Source organism: Malania oleifera, chromosome 3 (assembly GCF_029873635.1).
Source record: "Malania oleifera isolate guangnan ecotype guangnan chromosome 3, ASM2987363v1, whole genome shotgun sequence".
Lineage (NCBI taxonomy): Eukaryota > Viridiplantae > Streptophyta > Magnoliopsida > Santalales > Ximeniaceae > Malania > Malania oleifera.
Window position 1 is genome coordinate 33867903 of NC_080419.1, and position 16024 is coordinate 33883926.

At 36.1% G+C, this 16024-nt stretch overlaps 1 protein-coding gene across 2 annotated transcripts in view; it reads left to right on the forward strand.

The window, feature by feature from the left end:
• Window positions 1-4913: 4913 nt before the first annotated feature.
• LOC131152126 (serine/threonine protein phosphatase 2A regulatory subunit B''alpha-like) overlaps window positions 4914-16024 on the forward strand; it is a 79717-nt gene continuing 68606 nt past the window's right edge. Inside the window, exons 1-2 of one of the 2 annotated variants that reach the window (XM_058103785.1) lie at window positions 4958-5226; window positions 5313-5600. In XM_058103785.1, the coding sequence (XP_057959768.1) occupies window positions 5451-5600 (150 nt within the window). In that variant the 5' untranslated portion in view covers window positions 4958-5226; window positions 5313-5450. Of the gene's footprint in view, window positions 5601-16024 lie in introns of both variants that reach the window. The other variant, XM_058103784.1, reaches the window with a different exon arrangement.

Genomic DNA, 16024 nt, shown 5'->3' on the forward strand with positions numbered 1-16024 from the left:
GGTCAGTCGTTTGAAGAATTTAAAAATAGATTTCTGGAGTGGCAGTGTTGGGTTAGTTGACTGACAAAAGGACCTTAGTTGACTGTATAAGATTTTAGACAAAAATACCGAGAACAGAAGAAGGTCAGTCGAATGACCATCAGGGTTAGTCGCCTGACCCAGGTTAGTCACCTGACCGTCAGGGTTAGTTGACTGACCTGCTACGAGATTGAATTGTTGGCTTTTTGAATCCGATTTCTGTTTTGATACTGACAAAAAGGTAGATTGACTAGTGATACACACTAGAAAGCTCACACCCCAAAAGAACCCTCAAACAAAAAGAGAGAATGATGTTATTCTCTTCTCCCAATTCCAAAACATAACACTCTCAAACCTTTTTCCAAAGAATGCTCAAATTCCTCTAGTTTTCTCTCCTCTGCCCCCACTTGGATGTATAAAAAAAACTCCCCTCTATATATTTATAGACCACTTAACGTGAAAGGAAACAACATTCGAATTTTGAATTTTAAAAATTAAAAATTAAAAATAAAAACTATCAACCAATATCCATGAACTGCCCTAGTGGTTGTCTAACACGTGACAACAATTAAGGGCACTTGGCATGCCGAGATCTATCAACCAATCAAATGCAAACAATTCAAAAAATATTCAAAATCTTTTTTGGCCTGGTCAATCGCCTTTAAAGGGCTAGATGACCACTATCAGGTGGTGCCATGTTCCTTCACAAAATAGGAAGGAGAAAAGCAAGTTGGTCAACCGCCATTAAGTGGTTGATTAATCGCCCCATGCAACATTCTTTATTCTTTCATTTATTAGTTTAATTTTCATATATTCAGCTAAATTATGTTATTATTTTGGGTAAAAATTGACTATTGATAGTTGCCCCTCTTTTACTAATATTTTTGGATAAAATTTTAGGAAAAGATAAATATGTCATTTTTTTAACCATTCATTGAAGATATATATATGTTTAGCTAACCTTTTCTCCCCATCATTACTTGAGTTGGAAATCAGTTGAGACCATCAAACCTATCCATGAATTCTTTCTATTAACTCCAGCAATGATCTATTATGAAATTTGCACCATTGATAACAACTTGCAAAACATATTAAGGTGTTTCTGGATTTAATTTAAAGAATGAATTTTTTCCCTTTTAAAATAAGGTCTTTTGAATATGTGAAAAGTGGGAAGCAAACAAAAAATAGAAGAGAAAATAAGTTAGAGGCGACAACCAACCACCAACCTTCTCTAAAATAACCGTTGGTAGAACCCTAGGGAGGTCAACTGGCCTGCCCTTAAATTTTAATTTCTTTTTTACATGTCTTCATGTGGTATGCTGGAGATCTTAGGCCAACTATGTGTCCTCTTAATATCACATGTCAACCTTCGACATTGACAACTAAGAGGTGGTGGTTATTTTTAAATTTGAATTTTAAAATTTAAACTTGAAAATGGATTTTCCTCCAAGCCCAAAAGGTTTATCAAAGGACCCCTTAGGGGAGAGTTTAGGACAAGAAAATGAGAGGGTACGGAGATGCCATTTTGAGAGAAAAAAAAAATGCAAGAAAGAGAGTTTTGATTAGATGAAGAACGAGGGATACCACATCTCATTAAAAGCATTCAAGAGCATTCAAGAATTTTTTTCTTCTAGGAAAAGTCTTCATTGGTCTACAAAAAGAGATTAGCATTTAGAGGTCACTATTCTTCTCTTCTTCTCATGTCATTTTCTTACATTTTTCTTACATTTGCCATATATAATATGTCATGATCCATAGAAGCATGTTTTAGGATTCATATGCATTCTCTCCCATATCTCTTAAGTTTCTTCGTTCTACATGTAATTTTGTAGTGCTTTCTCCTTTTTCAATATGTATTTGGATATGCACGGGAAAATGCCAAAAAGGGCACACAAAAAAAGCGATCGATCGGCTTGTGCTGGTTTGAAAAAGTAGTTGTTGAGGGTTCAAATAGTCGACTCAACCTCTAAAATTTCAGAAGATGATTAACCGCCAATTTTGAGAGGTACAAAATTGGTACCTTTTTCCATTTTTCTTCGATATTTTGCCTCCATTTGACTTTATGCACTTTCCTAATTATAGATTAGTGTGTCTAATGATGCTATTATAATGGGTTTTATGATTTTCATACAAAAAATCAACTTTTTCATAAGATGAAGGATTATCACTAATGTTTCTTTTAAACTAATTCAAAGGTTTCAAGTTTTAATTTATTCATTTATTTATTTATTATAGAAACCTTAGAGTCATACATCCATGATGTGACTTTTGGGTGTCCAAGTCTTTACCGAGTTTCAAGTAGGATTTGTGGTTTTCCTTCAAAAAATCCATAACATTTATAAGTTTTTACAAAAATAAAAATCATTTCAAGATAATCACCCGACTTGATGCTTGAAAAGTGATTTTTCAAAATGTATAAACTTGGTTTCAATCTCAATTTTGATAGAGAATTAATTGGAAAACTTATTTCTAAATCAAGAGCATAATATTTTTTCAATGAAGGTTTCAAGATTAATCAAGGATTTCAAGTGTTTTTCAACAATGATTTTGAATGATTGTTATTTTTTTTTCAAAATTATTTTTGAAAACAGTTTTTAAACTACACATGACTTGATTCCTTTTTTGATGATATGTAGGTAATCTACTTAGTAGATTTAGTCACACCAAACAAAAACTCATATTCCCTTACATTATTTCATTATTTGCATTCTTATGTATGTTGTATATGTTATTTTTGATTTATTTGTTTAGTGCTTTGATTAGTCATCACATGGAAGTCTTTTAGGAGTTTGTTTTCTTTCAAAAATAATTTCAAATGGGTTGTATACACACACACACACACGGTAAACATGTGAATCATTTAATGAAATGAGTTTTTTAGGGTGCTAACCCTCTAAACTCTCAAGAATAGGGATTTAAAATGTTACCTTCCTTATGCAAAATTGTACTTTCGTACCTAATCTCTTTAAAAAACTTTTGTTTTTATTTTTCCTTTTCAAAAATAAAATAAAGTGACCACTCCATTTTATTTTATTTTTTATAAATAAAAAGGCAAGATAGATTAACAATGGTTTGGGTAGTCTATACTTTTTTTTTTTTTTTGGATTACGCACCAGGTATCCACGCGTTCGTTTTACAGTCCATGTGACTAATCCTGCGCCCCTTGAAGTTGACCCCACAACTCCAAAGAGAGGGTAAATTCAGAAGTCCCAGGGCGGAAACGAACCCGAGAGGGTTTGAACACCTGACCTCGTGAAAGGCACTCGTGCAGCCCGTATTATCACCTAAATCATACCCTGGGGGTTTGGGTAGTCTATACTTGTTTATTCAAAATAGTCATCTATTGTTGGCAATCCAAACAGGTCCTTAAAACACGATGTCGGCAAATTGGAAAGATTAAGAACATAAAATAGATTGAGCAAGGACTACTATTTATTGCTTCAAAAACACTTCACTTTTCTTTGTGGTAGGCATTAAAGAATTTTGACCATGAAAAAAATACTTTTTGGAAAAACATTCTTAGATACTCTTCAAAGACTACCCAGTATCAATATTCTTAAAATATCTTCAAAAATTACCCCAGTATTAGTTTGCTTAGCTCGTCCAAAAAGAACAATTATCTCAAGTATTGATCAACCTGAAACATCTTTCATTTGAGTTAAACAACAAGTTTATTTGTTTAAAAAATCTCAATTTGTGATTATTTGGACCGAACTTATCATTTTATTTGACAGACTGCTTGTATACTCTCTTTTTTAAAGTTCACCCCTGATTCAAAATCAACTTGGGGAATGAAATGTTCGACATATGTTTTTTTTTTTATAAACAAATATCATCTTTCCTAAATGTAAAAGCTAAAAACTACATCAAGAAGAATTCAAAGAAATAGAGAAACTTATACTTTATTAATCATTGAATAATCATTACATTGTTTTGGAAATGCAAAGTTTAGGGTACAATACAAGATCTAAGGATAGAACTTTTTGATTACATTATAGTTAAAAGGGTGGGTAAACTTTTCATTATCCATGTCAACTAAGATTATAACTCATAAAAAAATATTTTTCACTATATAGTTCCTTTGGTAGTTAAGAGTGAGTTTCCCTCTAAAATCATTTCTATTAAGTCTAATCTTCTTCAACACCAAATCACTTTCTTTGAAAATTTGAGGATGAACTTTATCGTTGTAAACTTTAACAATTCTCAGTTGATATAATTGATCATGATGTTTAACCTTCAACATTTCTTCATATTTTTGGGTTTCATTTTCATAATTTTGATTATATACCAAACCATTATAGAGTTTAAGTTTTGCCAGAGTATAATAATATTTAGAGTTAATTTTTGTAAATTAAATAATTCATTCTATACATGATTTTTAATTAGAATCAAAATAAAATGCCATGATAATTAAAAAATAATTAATTTTTAGTCATTATTTGACTTAAGGATAAAAATGAGAATTTGTTGTTGGCTTTTAAATTTAAATTTTGTTTTTTAGTTTCTTGATTTTTTTAATAATAGCTCCTAAATGAATACAATCTCAACAAAAACAATTAACTTTTTTAACTTAGCTATTTACAAGCATTATTTTAAAAATTATAAACTTTTTATGAATGCGGTTGAATTTAAACCTTTTTTTTTGACTTGACTTTGAATTTAAATCATTTACATTATATGTTTAACAGTTTTGAATTTAGACATGAATTTGAGTTTGAGTTTAAAGAAATTTGCATAAATATTATATTTTAGTAATAGGTTAAATTTGTAGGAGTTGGATAAAATATATTATAATTTTATATTATATTCTATCTAAATTTTAAAAATAAAATGTAAACTTCTAAATATAAAAAAATAAAATACGACTTAAATACAACATTGCGTTTGCGTTGTTCATGTCTAAGACATAACGTGTCATTATTTACATTTTTTTTTAGAAAAAGGAAAGAAAAGAAACGATGGGAATCTCCCAAGTAAGGCGGAAAGAAAAGGGGGGAAAAAAGTTGCATTATTTTTGGCAAAGGGTTTCGAAGTCCCCAAAGCCGCGCAGAAACGTCGATTGAGCTAGAGGTTCTTCAGAGATTGATCATTGAAATTCGAAGTGTCGAAGAAGAAGCAAAACTGGAGATTTGTCGGAATATGTGAAGGTCTCGGGATTTCGTTCGAGTTTCAGAGCCGTAAATCGAGGATTTCGCCATACTTAGCGAGGTTTATATCTCATATTATAGTGGATGCTGAAAATTGTTGCTTGAATTGGTTACATAATGCTCCTTGTCACGACTTCGATGCTGTAGCTGTCAGGTGAACTTGGGCTAGGCATTAGCCTTGTTTTCCGGCGCTGTGACTGAAGAAACTGCTGTGAATTGGGATCTAGGGTTTTGGTGTAATTGGTGCCTTAGTGGTGTGTATGACAGTAGCATAATTTGGCTGCGATGGACATGGAAGTAGTGGGGGACGTGGTGGCCCTGGACCCGGAAATATTGCAGCTTCCGGAGGTGCCGCCATTGGTGCTGAAATCGAATCCATGTCTTGCTGAAGAACTGTTTTCTCAGTGGCTTTCATTTCCTGAAACTGGTCACCTGGTACATTCTGCTTGCATTATTTGAGTCAATTGAAGTTGTCTGCTGCGATACTTGGTGTTCATTTAGTTTATGTTATTGCAATGATTGAGTTGACAGGGTCTACTAGCGTTTTCTATTTTTGCGTGCACGCAATATGCCTAAAATTTTGGGGCGACAAAAACAACTTGGATGTACACAATTTAAACTAGAAGTCCCTGCCTCAAAGTATTCTGCTGTTCTTTGTGGAAAACAATGCTCAGATGCTTTGAGGCAGCATATGGTTTGAAGTCCTCAAGGGTGAAAATAGTCTCTATTTTGGATGTGGTGTTAATATGAAGAGATCTCCTATATGGTTATAACATACCTTCCCATTGCTACATCAGTTTAGTATCTAGTGATTTGAGTATTCATCTGGTGCATGGGTTGCTTCACTAGTTAGAAAGAACGAGATTTCTTGAATTGGAAATTCCTCTTGTTATCTATTAGGATAAATTTATTGGGTTCTGATGCAATGGTTAATTTTGTTTGATTGGATGCTTATAGTTGCATAGGCTTCTCTAGTACTCTTAACGTTATTAGACGAGGGATTCTGCTATATCCAGTTTGCCTATCTTAGGTATATAAGTTTAACTACGTTTACTTTTGTGAGGGAGACTTTTGTTTAACTTATTTCATTTACAGACAACAGAGAGTGGGTTTTTCAGCTTCTGTGGATGTCCTCTTCTTTGTGCAGACAGTGTGTTAATTGCTTGAGGATGGGATGTTGATTGTGATATAATTTTTTGAAAAATATACAAATATGCATTAAAGGGCACCAATGGGGTGTTTGCCCAGAGACAACATAATTATGACAAGCTATACCAAAGAACCACATATCAGAATATTCTGCCTGGGGAAAGGGGAAAGAACCTTTGGGGGTTAAAGATTCATTCTATTTGAAGCACGCACACAGACACACACACACACACACACACACTTTGCAAATGAGTAAATCTTTCTTCTTCTGTAGGTGTCTCCTTTCCATTGAAAGCCCTTTTATTCTTTTCTCTCCAAATGCACCAGGACAGCTGGGGGAGGGGGAGGGGGATGGGAGTTACACCTCCTTTTTTCCTGCCAAAACTGCCCCCTTGCATTTCAGCACTGCAGCAGACCACTGGCATGATCCAGTTGCCCCAAGCCATGGCCAGATAATACTCCACAGTCTTGCATCTTTTTGCAGTATAGGGGTCAATTAGAGGTCTTGCCATCTTCCTATCGTTGCACATAAAACACCATCAGACTAAAATTACTCTGTCCTCTTGAGATTTTCTGAGCAAAGATAGCCTTCCACACAGCTTCCTGGCAAAAAAAAGCTGCCATTTTTTGATCAGGAGTTGCCAACACAAGTTCAAATCACTTATGTTTCTAAAATCAACAAGTTCAAGGATAGCATGTGCATCTGCGTCACAGTTACCATTGCTGAGGCATGCAGAAGCACTTGCTTCATTCGCACTTGCGCTGTTTGAGGGCCAAACAACATTTTTAAAGCACTGAAACTGGTGAGTGGCTGAAGCAGTTTTGTCTTGGAAAAAAGAAACATAAAATCTAAAAAAGAAGAGGAGTTGAATGAGTCTTTAGGGTTTGAAACTGAGATATGGCAAGATCTCCCTCATTGGCTCTCAAATTCCAGCACTGTGTTGGTGTAATTCTTTCCTGTTCTTCATGTATTACAATACATTTTTCTTCTATTTCAATTTAGATTATGGGTATTCAATCTTTCTTCTCTCGGGAGAAGAAACCCATCCTATTGACAAGCTGCACCCCATTGGATGAACATCTAATTCTGCTGCCGTTATTCAAGAAATTTGTTGTCAAGGGCAATGGAAAACTCTCATTCTCTGTATTAGGATGGATCCTGAGAAGCATACACCAACTATAAATGAAGGAGCTACAGAAGATGATCATGGGTTCATCTCATGTATAAATACAGCAGGTTGGCTACTTCCATGTTTGATAGGGATGCAACATAATTCACTGATAAGCGAGTGTGTAATGGCGAGTGCATGGGGCAACCTCTCACTCAAAGGATCCCCTATTTCTCTCTGTCTGCTTAGTCTGAAATTTGTGCTCCCTTTCTGTTTTGTATATGCTTTGATGCCTAAGATTGGGCAACGAATCAGCCCTCACCAAGAAAGTTCCATCTCCAATTGGTTATCAACTAACAAGGCTACATTTGCCATCGACTTTTCCTTTTCTTGTCAGATTAAATAATTCCGCAAATTCATCTTATAAGAGCTGTATATTGACATTGGAAATCCAAATAAAACCTTATCCTATTACCATTCCCAACTTCAAAGATTACAAACTTGTAAAATTCCTATCTGCCACTCTCAACCCCTTTCCAAAGACTGAGCTTATGAGCAAATGTAACCTCGTTGGAGAACCCATATCTGGTAGAGCTGCACCCAACCCAAAAATCTTGGAGTGATGGGGATTCTAATGGACCATTATCCTTCATCATGTAATCAAATTGGCCAACACCCTTGGTTAACACAATCTTGAGTGATAAGAATCTAATCTAATATAAAGAGAGTCACTATTTTATTACTTGTAGGAAAAATAAGCAAAAACACCTCAAGTCTTGAATTGACATTTGGAGAGCATCCTAATAGGAAGTTAGGATTCAAGAATTAAGTTACAAATTGAGAAGTTTAATGGACTTTAAAGTCTGCTAAGTGCATTACTCTGCCTTTTCAGTCTCCATCTTAGCAAATTGGTATTTTTTTCCAATCCTCAAAATAGAAATTAATTAATTTAACTCAAATCAAACTGTAAGTTAAACATAACTGCAAATGGACGCATTGAATAATAAACATGGGAACACCATAAGTAATAAACGACTGAGCTAAACCAATAATGAATGAAACAAAGCAATAAACTTAACTAAATAATACGAAAATGAACAAAAGATGCAATCCCTAATTAATTATTGACCATAAATAGAAACAAATAATGAAGAGCATAGTATCTAAATGGTTATGATACTATCCTAAAAGCACACAAAAGCATTTCATCCATGGATTGGACTTGGGATTAAACCCAATCCCCTGTTTGTTCCTATTTTGAATGAAATTAAAAGAAGGGCCAAAACATGAATAATTTGTAGGCATTGCACAATATGCAGTCACACAAAACAACAATCATGCTTCCAATCACATTCTTGGACCATGCTTCTAATAAGAAGTGAGTTCAATACATAATTGTTTAATTCATTAGAACATGCAATGACTTCTAAACAATGAGGGAAAACATCATTAAAGCAATAACCTTTAAAAGAAAACATCATCAAAGCAAACAATATACAACAATCAAAGACCTAGAGCATGCTCCTAATCATGCTAATTGAAATAATCAATCCTAAGCATGTTCCTAGTCAGACATATTAGATTTGAGAAGTTTAAAAAGCATACCTCTTCCTAAAACCAATTGAGGAAGGGGATTGAAAGGACAAATTGAGGTGATTGAATTGAAATTCCACCGAAAATAATGGGCTATTAAATGTGCAATTATGCAAAAAAGGTGGGCTTCCAAAGGCTATTATAGGGATAGATTAGAAGATTTAGGAAGAGAATAAAGCTGATAGAGATTGTGAATCTTTGATCATGTTTTTCAGTGCCATAATCCTTCTTATACCTAGCATGTCATTCAACTGTGTACTGATGATTCCATGGTGCTGAAATCCGACTAAATTTTGATGACAATAGATAGAGGAATTGACAATCCAGAGGTAGGGCTGCAAACGAACCAAGATGCTCATGAGTGGCTCAGGAGTTTGGCTCGGTAAGTGCTCATTCGGGCTCATTTATTTTATAATTAAGTGATTACCAAGCCCAATTTTTAGGCTCATTTAATAAACGAGCCAAGCCTAAATATATCTGGCTCAACTCATTTTTGCTTGTGAGCAACTCGGTTAAAAGCTCAGTTAGGCTCAATTAATAGTTCGAATTAGGCTTGTTCATAAACTCATTTAATAGGATTAAGCTTAAGAGCAATAAACTTGTTTAAATTAATTATTAATTTAATTAAAATTTTAATTGAAGTGAGAGCAAACTTGGATAAATGATTTAAATGGGAATAGAAGTTTTTTATAAAGGTGGATAAGGATTATTCCCTTCTTTTGAACCGATGTGGGACAAGAAACAAATTCTCTCTCCTTCACTTTGCATTCTCCGCACCCTCATGCGGCCACTGCTGCAGGCCTCAAGCCATCCACAAACCATCTAGTTGTTGTTGTACATGTGCACTATTAGCCTCTCGGCCTCCTTGCTCCGCCCTGTCCACATGTGGCCACTAGCTTTGCCATCGTCAATCTTCACACAATCGCTGCACTTCAATTTTAATTAGGATGGAAATTTAGTGATATGCACATCGGATTTAGAATCCTAGAAGATTGAGAGAGAGAATCCACTTGGTTTTTGAGAGAGAGAGAGAGAGAGATTGAAAGAGATAAAAATTGTGCGTGATCGTGACAAGAATCAATAGCAGCAGTGTGTCTAATTCTTCACAGGCAAGTACTCCCATTGTGGCTCTTGTCCCACATCAGTTAGATAAAAAGAGTGAGAGCCAACTCATCTTTATAAAATGGGACCCTATTTTGTGTAAATGGGTAGCGGTTGGGCTTCACCAACCTGATAAAACGGGTTTGCTTTAGGAGTCTGTGGTGGACTTTGATCCACAACATTATTAATTTAAATAATTATAGTTTAAAAGCTTTCTTAACTGGTAAAAAATCCAATTGTATTGGTAGAATCAAGCTTCTAGCGAAATCAAATAATTTGAGCTCGAGCTCGAGCTTATAGTTTTATTTTCAAGCCAAGCTTGGGCCCAAATTTTTGAGCTCGCTTTGATTCGAGCCTAAGCTTGAGTTGAGCCTTCGGTCTACCAAGCCGAGCCTGAACATATTAAAGCTTGGCTCAGCTGGCTCATTTGTAGCCCTATCTAGAGGCCTTGTAGGTAAATTTTTCTGAAGGTATTCCCCTAGTTTTTTATTGTATACATTTTTTGAGTCATCGTTGTGCCCTATGGAGTGTATAGATGAGGTGTCCTCTAGAACCTTGTCCTTTTTAGTTGATGTGAGGGACATAACTAGTTTGCTCAACATCTCTTTGATGAGTTGGATGTTGCTTTGGGAGTTTGGGGATAGAAAAAAGGCTAATAAGTTGAGTAGGGTGTTGGATAGGTTGGTGTCATTGGTTAGCTATGACAAGGGAGGCAAGTTCTTGAGGGTCTCTAGTAGTGTTTAATGGAACTTCTTTCCTAAAATGGTAGGGATCACACAATTAGGGTTAGAGGAGAGTGGTGAGGGAATCAGTAAATAAGGTTAGTCCTAACGTTTTGTTTATGCATGATACTAGGTTAAGGGAAGTACACCTTTTTATTTTCAAAAGTATTAGGGACTTTAGGAGCAGAGATTGAGTGTTTTACCTTCGTCTAAGGTTCAAATTGTGGCCTAGGACATGAGGGTAGCCTCCATTAAGGATCTCCCCATAGGGTCTTTCTCTTTATTAGTCTTGTTAGAGATTAAATGTTTCGGGAAGTGGTGGTTCCCGTGAGTTTGTAGTCCTAATTTGTCCTCTTTGTGAAACTCTTTCTTCGATGAGCTAGAGGGTGTTTTTAGCCTGCGTGATCTGTGTTGGGTTATAGTGGGAATTTCAATATGATCCACTATTCTAGAGATAAATTGGGGGTGGAGGTGAGGATCTCTAATAAGATGGGAAGGTTTGGTTTCGTTACTAGGATTATAGGCTTAGGGACATTTTTTTAAGCGATGGCCATTTATTCATATGGTGTCTGGAGATAAGACATGCTTCCTCTCGTATTGATAAATTTTGGCTCACCAACATGTGGGAAGACACTTTACCACATGTAATGCAAGAGACTTTTGCTACGCTTGTATTTGATCACTTTCCTCTGCTTTTAGATTCCAACACATTGTAGTTGGGAGCTGTCTTTTTCATTTTAAGACATGTCGATGCAACCTTCAACTCAAGAGCGTGTGTGAGAGTGGTGGGGAGAGAGTCATGTTTTGGTGTGGGAACTAACCATTTTTTCATTGAGGAGAGTGTCATGTTTAGGTGTGGGAGGGGTTTAAATTGATGAAAGAACTAAAGCATTTCAAGTTGATGTTGAAACATTGGATAAATAGGTGTTTGAGTCAAAGATATAAAAAATGTTGGGTTGTATATGTTTAAGGAGAGTGGATTGTTAGATGGGGAGGCTAGTGCCCGAAGGTCTATTCTTTGTAATGATTTGGTGATTCTCTTATTGAGGGAGGACATGAGGTGGTGCTAGAAAATGAGAGAAGTTGGTTAAGTAAGGTGATTGCGATTCCTTTTTTTTTTTCTTCATAGGGTGGCTTGTTGAGAAGGTTTTATCTAGGGATTGGAATTAGACTTGGGGAAAGGTTTTATCTAGGAGTTGGAATTAGACTTAGGTAATTAGGGGAGGGGCATTCTCAAACGGCGGCTCAAATTTCTCAAAGAATTGTATTCGGAGGAGCTCCCGAATGGATTGATGGTGGACATCGGTTGGAACCGCATGGAGGTGAGCTTAGTCCAATGGTTTGAGAGACTTTTTAACACAAAAGAAATTAAGAAAAATGGTGTTTGAGATGAGTAGGGTGAAACCTTTGGGTCCTGATGGTTTCACCATGACCATTTTTTAGTATAATTGGGAGGTCTTGCACGAGGACATCTTGAGGTTTTTTGATAAGTTTCATTGTTATGAGGTGGTGAGAAACAGTGTGAATTCTACCTTTTTAGCCTTTGTCCCTAAGAAGGAAAGATCTTGAAGGGACTTTAGGTCTGTTAGTGTTGTCAATAGTTTTCACAAGATTCTTTTTGAGGTCTTAGCTGAGAAGCCAAGAGAGGTTTTGGGGGACAATGTGAGTATATATGATGTTTATTTGTGGCAGAAAAAATTTAGATGTTATACTTGTGGCTAGTAAGGTTTTGGAGGATGTGAGAAGAGGAAGGTGAAGGCACATATTTTTAGGCCATATTTTGAGAAGGCTTATGACAGGGTTATTTTTATTTATTTTTAATTTTTTGCAAGGTGATAAAGAAAAGTTTTGGGGATATTGGAGGAGGTTTGTTGGAGGTTGCCTAACAATTTTTTAGTTGTTGTCAATGGTCAATGTAGAGAGTGATTTAGGGCTACTCTGGGGCTTGACAAGGGACCTGTTCGTCTTTTGTTTACCTTGGTGGTGGATACCATGCTTATGCATGTCAAGGGTTCGGGGTGATCAAAGGCTTATCTCGGAGGGAGGGAGTGGAGGTGTCTCACTTTAGTTTGCTGATGGTACTATGTTTTCTCTTGAGGATAATATTGTGAAATTCAGCAAGGTTATTATTTTGTTAAAAATCTTTGAAAAATGGTGAGTTTGGGGTTCAACTTGTCCAAGAGGGTTGTTGGAATTAATTTGGGCAGTAGGGACTTAGAAAGTTTTAAAATCCTGGCGGGTTCTATCTCCTTAGAGTAGTTGCTTTCTTATCTTGGTATCATCTTGTGGATGATTCTAACTCCATGGCTTTTGGGACCCCATGATCGAGAGGGTTGGCAAGAAGTTGGAGTGGTGGAAATGGGTGTATTTTTATGTAAGGGGTTGTGTTCATGTGCCACTACTTCCAATGTTATTATTTACTTCCTTTCTCTTTTTAGACTGCACACGAGTGTAGCTAGGGCTATTGAGAGGTTGATGCATGACTTTCTAGATCCGGGGAGACCCAAATTTGAAGAAAGAAGGGTGGGAGTGCGGCTTGGCAATGTGGTTTCCAAAAACATCTCCCTAATAGGTAAATGGTTGAGGAGGTTCCTTTAGAGGTTAATTCCCTATGGCACAAAATAAAAAGTAAATACGGGCTTCATTGAAATGTGTGGCACTAGAGGAAGTGGCATTATTTCTTATGCAAGCCCCTGTAAATTTGTTTCCCAAGCTGCATGTTTGTTCTTTCCTCGTACCAATTTCAAAGTGGGTAGGCGGTAGGATTCAGTTTTAGGAAGATGTTTGTGTGGGTGAATTCTTTGGAGCTATTGGTGCCTCATTTGTTTAAGCTTACAAATCTTCACAATGCACTTATAGTTCGTTCTTTTCTTCTAAGGGAAGCTATCTTATGTGGCATTTCTTTTTTTTTTTTCAAGAAATTTTAATGAAGGAGACATCAACAAGCTTTACCACTTTGCTTACAAGAGGGAGAAGGATATATCTCTTGAGACAAATTGGGACAATCCAGAAATAGACAAATAAAAATAACTGAGTAGAGATTATCAAGTCAGCTTGTTCCTCCAATCTCTTTGAAACTCCTGGAAGCTTGGCTCTTTGAAAAATTCATAACCAACACACACTACTTAATTTTTTCCCAAATTAATGTTTGATTTTAATTTTTTCCCAAAAAATATCGGAGTATTATGTTCCATCCATATTTCCCATAATATTGCGAAAAAACTACACTTCCATAAAGCTGCCCTATCCTTGCTTCTACTAAAGCCTATGAAGGATATATCTAAAAAGTCTTCCACCCAAGGAGGACATACCTAGCTCTCTCCCATAATGCCAAAAAGCATATTTAATATCCTCTAGGCAAATTCACATTGCAAAAGAAGATGAAAGGTTGTCTAAGAGTTATTGTAAGTGAGCACACATATATTGGGAGAGAGAGCCTTCAAAGTCCTAATTTGCAACAAGTTATTAGTATTTATCTTGTTAAGAACAACCAAGCAAGTGAAAGCCTGTATTTTAGGGGGAACCTTAGCCTTCCAAATGGTAGAATAGAGCTGGAAAGATTTACTCCCATTCAATAAAAATAACAAAGATGACAATTCCACCATCCCCCTGTCGTTGAGAGGTCTCCTAAAGTGGAGGTTCTAGGAAACCAAAGGACTGCTCAAATCACCAACAAAAAAGGAAATGGCTTTATTTTGCTCAGTGCTTAGATGAAAGATACAAAGGAAAGAATGGAAAATGGTGCGTTTCCCAGCCAAGGTCTTCCAAAGGTTACGAGAACCATTCCCCACTTCAAGTTTAGTGTGAGTGGTGAAAGAAGGATAGATCTAAGAAATGGATCTTTATGGATACCCCAAAGAACATCTTAAATTAACATTGGTATCCAACCCATTCTTATCCATCTTGAACATACTTCTTATTACTTTATGCTAAAGGGACGAATCTTCTATAGGGAAGTGCCATAGCCATTTAGCTAAAAGAGCAATGTTTTTAGACACTAGCTTACTAAGACCCAACACCCCTCCTTTTTAGATCTACAAACCTCAACCCAACTCACTAGATGGTCCGTATAAACACCCCCCCCCCGCCCCCCCCCTAACTACAACAACAACAAAACCAAGCCTTAGTCCCACAAAGTGGGGTCGGCTATATGAATCCTTTTCCGCCAATTTATGCGATCATGGACCATTTCTTTGGATAGATTCAAGGATATTAAATCTTTACTCACTATCTCCTCTCAAGTTATTTTAGGTCTACCCCTACCCCTTCTACTGCCCCCCACAGTAACTAAGTCACTCTTCCTCACAGGTGCACTATAAGGCCTACGTTGCAAGTGTCCATACCATCTGAGTCATCGCTCCCTTATCTTATCTTCTATAGGAGCTACACCTAACTTACCATGAATGTGTTCATTCCTTAATTTATCTTTCAATGTTATACCACTCATCCATCTAAGCATGCTCATCTCGGCAACTTTTACTTTTCGGATATTATGTTTCTTCGTCGCCCAACATTCCGATCCATATAGCATAGCTGGTCTTATAGCTGTCCTATAAAACTTCCCTTTCAATTTTAAGGGTATTCTACGATCACATAGAACACTTGAAGCACTTCTCCATTTTACCCAACCTGCTTTAACTCTATGCATTACATCATCTTCAATTTCTCCTTTAGCTTGCATAATAGATCCAAGGTATCGAAATCTACAAGTGCTATTTATTTCTTCATCATCAAGTTTAACTTTGTCTCCAATATTCCTCCTATCATTACTAAAATTACATTTCATATATTCTGTTTTATTTCTACTTATCCTGAAGCCTCTAGATTCCAAAGCTTCTCTCCATAATTCTAACTCAGCCTCTACTCCATCCCTAGTTTCGTCAATTAATACAATATCATCTGCAAACAACATACACCATGGAACCTCCTTTTGAATACTCTTAGTCAATTAGTCCATCACTAAAGCAAAAAGATAAGGACTCAAAGCAGATCCTTGATGTACACCTATGGTAATTGGAAATTCTCTAATTTCTCCATCTATTGTCCTTACACTAGTCATTACTCCATCGTACATATCCTTAATGACATCGGTATACCTACAATATATACCCTTTTTTTTTTTTTAAACCCACCATAGAACTTCCCTAGGTATCCTATCATATGCTTTCTCGAGGTCAATAAATAT